This window comes from Priapulus caudatus, unplaced genomic scaffold (assembly GCF_000485595.1).
Source record: "Priapulus caudatus unplaced genomic scaffold, Priapulus_caudatus-5.0.1 Scaffold110, whole genome shotgun sequence".
In the NCBI taxonomy this organism is placed as follows: Eukaryota; Metazoa; Priapulida; class Priapulimorpha; order Priapulimorphida; family Priapulidae; genus Priapulus; species Priapulus caudatus.
Genome location: NW_014577171.1, coordinates 213,807 through 221,306, shown reverse-complemented (window position 1 = coordinate 221,306; position 7,500 = coordinate 213,807). Strand labels below are relative to the sequence as shown.

The window sequence follows — 7,500 nt, the reverse complement described above, 5'->3', positions numbered from 1 at the left end:
ACGCGCGTTCACCAACACTCATGCACGAACGAACTTACACACGCGCACAAACGCACACACATGAACACAAACGCACACACGCGCGCACGCTCGTGTATCATAACACACACACGTCTATTATTCGACCGTGTATTATCATTACAAGGAAACATCTACTAGTCTACTATACATAAAAAACAGAAGTGAATAAAAATAAATTTTTTTTTTTTTTCATTTACTCCTGATAAAACCGGAAGAGTCCTTCGTTACTGCGAGCGGCAACCTCAAGGATAGCTTCCATTAAAAACGAAACATACAATTCCACCATTTCGCTACGTTGGAAATCATCATCAAACACCTTATTCTACTCGCGTTTGCTGTCTATTATGTGCGGACGTCGACAGAAACTCGTTCTGCCCGTGAATGTTTGAAATGACGCTTTTTTCACATGTAGAGCATGTGTTTGACAAGTCTGTGTTAATACGCAAACACGTGTAACGCGACAGACATAGCAGATATATGTGAAACGCATACCTAGCCTACGTTCCAGTGTGTGAAGGCTGTGAGATTCGCTGGACAGTCAGGGTTATAGTCAATCTACATAACGTCTAACACCGTTGCGCGCACCCACACGCCAACAAACAGCAATAGTTATAACATGGATTTGTGTATGAACAACTAGCAGAAGTGACAGTCCATCATCACACACGCGCACGCACACGCATATTATAATATACACTGTACACACACGCACGCACGCACGCACGCACGCACGCACGCACGCACGCACGCACACACGCACGCACGCACGCACACACACACACACACATATATATATATATATATATATATATATATTATATACTTATACTTATGTACTTATTATATATACTAAGTAATTTGTTATTCAATAACTTTTTTTCGTTTATTTCAGAACAACGGTCAAAACGTGTATAATCACACTACGGTAAGGTGCGTATCTTTAAATATATTCCATAGCGTGAATTTCACAAACCCTCAACACACACAAGGTTTAATCAAATGAATGCTAGCTTGTCTTTCTCATATTTTTGTTATGTCCAGAATTAATGCCGAGTAGGTACATGCCATCTGTATTCTATCCCAGTGAACTGATACGGACTAGATAAAACCCACAGTTAACATCGGTCACACGTATTCGAGAAAGACTTATTAGAAGTCAACCTGTCAAAAACAACCAGTGGTTCTGAGAAAGCTCAGCTTTGTGACAATCCAGGTAATTATGCGACGAGATTTCGCACTCGAGTCCGAACATTGTCCTGTGAGAGAGAAGCCACCAGGGTGTGAGTACACGCGGAAGTATCTGCAGCGGCTACGAGTGATTGATGCGCGCATAGTGTAAGTTGATGAGATTACTTTCTTAGAAAGTTGATATGCAAATTAAATGCAGCCGCAATTACATACAATGAAGCAAATTATGGCCACTATTATTTGTAATCACTGTCATGAAGTTTAAAGCTTTGCAAAATCATTTTACTCATTATGATTTGGGTGCATATTCTCAAAAGGGTCATTGACCTCCTTCCGTTTTTATCTTATCTTATAATAAAAAAATCTAGTATATAAATAGCCACTATTAATTTGGATTAACTCCCGTGCACTTCCCTTCCCATTATATGTCACAGTGCTATATCATTAACTATTATACAATGTTTATTCATAAAATACTTACATGAGTTTTCCATTTTCTTCCATAGCAAGGTTTTGGTTGGTCTGAACATGCGTGATGATTACATTTTCTCCGGCCTGCAGTGAGGAGTATAGACATACAGCAATATTTGTAAACGAACGCACACATAAATAGAAGAAAGCCGCATCGTTACAAAACCAAGAGAGGAGAATGAAGGCGGTATTCGGAACACGGACGTCTTAACGTAGCCGACCTGCGCTTGCTTGCTTACCTTCACCGGCTTCCCCTCAGTCTCCAGTCTCCACATGGGATCGAACGACAGCACTTTCCACCGCGTGAAAGAAGATTCCTCATCGACCAGTGTCACCATCTGGTGGCGAGAGTGTTTGGCGCATCTCGTGAACGTGGCCGGCTCGCTGAACAGCTTGAGCTGGCAAGAAAAGGTGTGCGCGTGTGTGTGAGAATCGCTCGCTCATAAACGAAAACTCGTCCGTCGATCACCGCAGCATTAGTGTCCGACGTAGAAAATCTCATCACGTCAGCATACTGACAGTTTCTCGGGTTACTACCGAAAACAACTCGCGGAATTAATTTCCCCAACCTCGCGAGAGAGTCACTCACTAGTCGGAGTGTTATTCTTATTGCATACGGGAAGCATCGGCAGCTATGAGTATAAGATGTCGCAACATTTGAGCCGTACGTTTGCTCCGCATGCTGGCGTCGTGCACAGCATGAAGTGCTCTCCGTAGCGCAGTGGCTCGCCGACGTTCGACTTTCCGCCGACGGCGGCGACGGTCAACGCGTTTCTGGCGCACGACTCCTTGAACACGGCCCCCGATACTCTGCACGGACTCCGTACGCTGTTGTTACTGGCGCTGGAAGCGGGCGAACGTGGATCGATGTGTCGTAAAAATGACGCGACATATTCATGAATGCTGTCGTGTTAATTTGACGAGGAAAGCGGAAGTCTTAAAGTCTGTTATATGCGAACCCGACTATGTAAATTTTACCATAAAAACACAAAACAATAATATTTTACAAAATTGTTACTTAACATGAGGTATTTCATAAAAAAATTTGTGTTAGGGCTACTACGCACGTTATTCGCTATACATTTCGCACATCGAGCCACCCGTTAGCGTTATTAATGTAAAGTCTCGTCGGCTTACCTGCTTTCATCTATGTTAGCAGCCAGGCACACGGGTTTGCATTCGCGGTTCGTTGGGTTGTTAACTAACACCACCGTATCACCGTAATGCACTAGACCATCCGTACAGACACTGAGATTTACCTATAAAGAGACTCATCGTCCTCAATTTGTTTGTCACGAATGCAAGAGCAAAGCATTGTGCCGAGCTAAAACTAAGATATGGAGTATAAAGCATACCATCACTATAACGCATACACGTGTATGTATATATGTAATAGCGTTAATTGTACTCCACTACTCACTAATCACTACGTAATTTCTCTATAAATCCATAGATGTACATAAGTCACACAGTAACCATATATGTACCTTGCTCAATATATTGGATTTTAGAGAATGTATCTTCTGGATCAATAACTCTCCATTCTCTTTTTTCAGCAAAAAGTCCTTTAATTTATCCTAAAAATAACCAATTCATTTCATTATAAATTCGTGTTCATATATGTTAATTAGAAAGGGAAAAGAAAAAGAAAACGAAAAAGATAGGAGACCAAGAGCTGGGAATAACCCTGTAAAGCAATCATTGAACCAAGTGCAAACGTAACACAAAAAATCTACGAATCTACTCTTATCTGGGCACTTTCTCATGTAATGAATATGTCCGTGCAGATAGTCTCAGTTAGCATGTGCGGTTCAGGTAGAGACCATGGTCTGCATTTCTGATAAAATAGTGAACAGCTTGTTCCATAGGTTTCTCTGTAGGTCTACATCATACCATAATAACCCTTATTTCGTTGTTGCTCATCACTGAGTAAATCTCGAATCTTGATGTAAACATTCGAGTCACATTTCATTCACGTCAGGGATGAATCAGCCCATAAAACGATAAATTTAATTAAAGCCCATAAATTTACGAGCCCATAAAATGTATTCGTTATGATTTATTAGGTACACTAGGTCTTACCACGTAGATTTGTTGAAATGATTAGCTGGATGCTTACCCTTTATATTACTCTGTTTACGCTGTGTGTAGAACTCAACCCCACTTTAGGACCCCCCGGACATACGTCCTCTTCGTATTACATCATCACACTAACCTTAGCCGGCTCAGTCCTGCTTTGCAACTCCAGTACATAAGTCACCATCAACAACACTCTATTTGTTAACCCTAACGATTATTTCTAACTTATGTTTATCCCCAACCTAACCCGAATACCAACCAAATGTAAAGCCCACTGAAAATAAATCCAGGTTCTTATAGTAAGATTGAGCAACCCTAACTCAATGCTAACCCTATCATGCTCATGAACAGCCTCTCCTAGAGTAGGAAAATTGTTATATTATATTGGTTCCGAAAAATCGGGATGCGGGGGACAAAAGATATATACAATAATGTAAACGTAACTCAGCAACGCTCTGCTGGTTTCATTACTGTGCAGGCGCGGATTTAGATGGGGGCACATCCGGCCCGTGCCCCCCCTTTTAAAACCAAAAAAATAAATAATGAAGTACATTAATTAATAACATTTAATACATATTTAATTACAAAATTACAAATTAACAAAATTAATTTTTCTCAATTTCAATTTTGTAAATAAGGTTACAAGATGAGCTTCCAGTCAGAAATTGTCACATCATGACCCATTTTCATTTTCATAACTATTCAAAGTTGTCAGTCATTCTGAATTTCCTGCCAAAGAAAACATCTCAGAGTCATTACAAGAATTTGATTTTTACATTGTTAGAGATATATTTCTGGCCTGCAACTGTTATATGTCATACATGTATGTAACCGGATGTTTCATTAGGGAAGAAAGTACTAATTTTATTTTGCTTCTGTAATGACATACTCATACTAATACAAACATTCTTTCAAGTTTGAAATATATTCGAGTTATCACAAGATTTGTATTTTGAAATTGCCATATTTTTCTCTAGCCTGCAATAGTTATTTGATATGTGAATGTGCTTCTGTAATACCACATGATCATGTCAGAAATATATAAGGTTTAAAACATTTCAGTGTAATGTAATTTCTCGGTACATTTGACGGTCTTGATTGCCCCCCCCCCCCCCCGCTCCATACCGAAAGGCTGGTCACGCCACTGATCAAATTTAACACATAAATGCTTGCTGCAATATGTCACCCAAGTAGTATCGTGCGGCATAAAGGTCGAGCAGTGAAACTGCTTAATCTGTTAGAAAATGTTTGGCCGCAGTTCTCCTTATGCAGGCGCCTTTATCAGAGTTTTTCAAGTTACTGAACATAGGACATCGTAGCGCTGCACGAAAGGGGGTACAAACAACCATTCGAGAACAAGACCGAAAAATTAAATTCATCAAAATTACCTTTAATTTTTACGTCTCTGCAATCCAGATTATCAGCTTTAGTTAAGTAGCATTTTATCATGCGTTTAGGCCTACAATATAAAATCCAGCCACAACGTAAACGATTAATAAAACAAGCATGTCATAGGTGGAATGGTATATATTCTATGGGGTAACTCACCAGCTCAAATAGGGGAGCCTGTTCAAGGTGCCGAAGACAGAGCCAGGGGTTGGCCCAGAATCTGGCCCACTCTACTCATCATCGTTCAGCCAGCTGGCTCTGCTGCACACGAAGCGCGAAAACCGTATCGTCGGTAACGAGAATCGAGGAAGTACACGTCAGACAATGCTGCAAATTGGGCAGATAAAACGGGTAACTGCTGGCCCTGTTGGGTAAACGGGTCCACAGAGGGCGAGGAAGGCGAAAAGATCGACAATATAGTCTGGACAGTAGCACGTACTTGTCGAAGGGCTTACAAAGTCACAGTCCTGCAAACAGCTAGAGATCACAACGAAAAAGACAAAATGAGAATGAAATACGTCGGAAGTTCCATATTTGTCTCCGCTCCGAGTGAAAAGGGCTCGACCCATCGGCAACATAAGTCTAGCTGGCAAAAAATCAATGCAGTTTTCGCGACAGGTGAGTACATCATGGTAGGTATGCAACGACAACGCCGACGTCCACAATATTCGCTCGCCAGAAGGATTGTATGGTGTTCCTGTCAGGACCCTGGGAACAATGATGCGGGAGTCTCACAGAGAGGTCTTGCTCAGGGATCGCCATTCCCTCCTCTTACGCGAATTCTTTGCAAATGCCAAAGATTTGAATCTGCTAGGGCTTTGGGCTTTTCCATCACGGTAAGAAGGCCTATGTCGGCCTTGATCAGTATCCCTGTGGCGATAACTTCTGAGAGTGGCAATAGTGCTATAGCAGAGGAGCAATATCCTCTGGAATATCAGCCTGGCCGTTACCGTCAGGCAAACTTACGCATCCCTGGGATACTGTGATGGAGGCTGCCTCAGCCAATTCGCATGAAGAATGTATCAAAACCGTTCTGAATCTCAAAACACGGAGCACACATCTACATGTTCTCATGTCTAAGAGTTCTCATATCCAGCTCCCATTTCACGTAGGAAGAGACACCTTGGCGCGACTTGCAGCTGGTATCTTGAACCAAGTCAACGCATAGCTTGCAAGCCAGCATCACGGTGCTGTTCGCCTCTGAAACCACTCTGCTTTCCTCACGGAATGCGTATGCTCTCATCTCCCTAGGGTAGGCACCCATCCTGAAGGCCATCTGGCATCAAGTATTTTCTGCTGCTTCGGGGTATTCACTGACTTGAAAACAATTTAGGTTGTTACTTCAATGTGAAGCATGGAAACATGACCTAGCTCCTGCGTTGCCTATAATACCATGTCAAATGAGACAACTGGCTAGACCAGGCAGACGCAGACAGTCTGCAGCCTGTAAGTCTCATCGGCTACGCTGTCTTCCTATCAGCTAATTAAACTTACGAACTAATTAAACGAAGGTTGACCTGATCACTAATACTCTAAATTTATGATGTATAGACCATAAGATTAGGAGCGGATAGGGAGCTGTAGACAGGAAGGTACCGATACGCGCAGGATGACGAGGGGACGACCATCTAGTCGTGACAAAAATTTTCGCGAGTCTAGCCACGCTGTCTTTGTGAATTTTTAATGGAGTAATTCTATCTATGTAACTGAGCATTTTGTGCTATGGTACGCTGGCAGATTGCTCACTGCACGCATCTCTACTGGTGATTTTCAGGTGTAGTAGAACGAGCGTAAAAAGTAACTTTAGTAACGAGCCCGATCATCGTTCTGCGGTGACGTTAGTCCCGTGGCTCGGTGTGCTGCTAGACGCAACGCGGTACGGTTCCGCGTATACCGGAGCCGTACCCAGGGTACCTTCGGCAAGTGATCGCCGCGGGGGACGATAGACTCTAGCTCCCAGCATGGGTAATGCTATCCCCGCGGGCGTGGAGGGAGGTGACCGCGCAACGTGGCAGTCACTAAGTGTTGGGATAGTGTTCAGGATAGGAGGGTTAGGGTCAGTGTTAGGGTTAGGGTTAGGATTAGGGTTAGGGTTAGGGTTAGGCGCTTAGGTTAGGATTAAGGGTGTAGGGTTTAGAGGTTTTTGGCATGCAATGATATCTTGGTCCGCACACATCAGATTAACTTTTTGTGATCACAATGCCTATAATATAGGCGCGGCGAGACATAATATATTTAGTGTGAGGGTTAGTGTTGGCGTGTTGACTGAGGGGTTACCGTTAGTTAACGTTTTGAAACGCATCGTCACGTTTATGGCACGTGACCTCGCTCCACGCCCGGGGGGTAGCAACA

General features: G+C 42.7%; 1 protein-coding gene across 1 annotated transcript in view; it reads right to left on the bottom strand.

Annotated features, from left to right (window-relative positions):
* Window positions 1-926: 926 nt before the first annotated feature.
* LOC106805338 (uncharacterized protein C15orf26 homolog) overlaps window positions 927-7,500 on the bottom strand; it is a 10,275-nt gene continuing 3,701 nt past the window's right edge. Inside the window, exons 2-7 of the mRNA XM_014806891.1 lie at window positions 3,168-3,257; window positions 2,818-2,939; window positions 2,349-2,523; window positions 1,920-2,078; window positions 1,691-1,764; window positions 927-1,277 (exon numbers count right to left, since the gene is read on the bottom strand). Of these exons, the coding sequence (XP_014662377.1) occupies window positions 1,178-1,277; window positions 1,691-1,764; window positions 1,920-2,078; window positions 2,349-2,523; window positions 2,818-2,939; window positions 3,168-3,257 (720 nt within the window). The 3' untranslated portion in view covers window positions 927-1,177. The remainder of the gene's footprint in view (window positions 1,278-1,690; window positions 1,765-1,919; window positions 2,079-2,348; window positions 2,524-2,817; window positions 2,940-3,167; window positions 3,258-7,500) is intronic.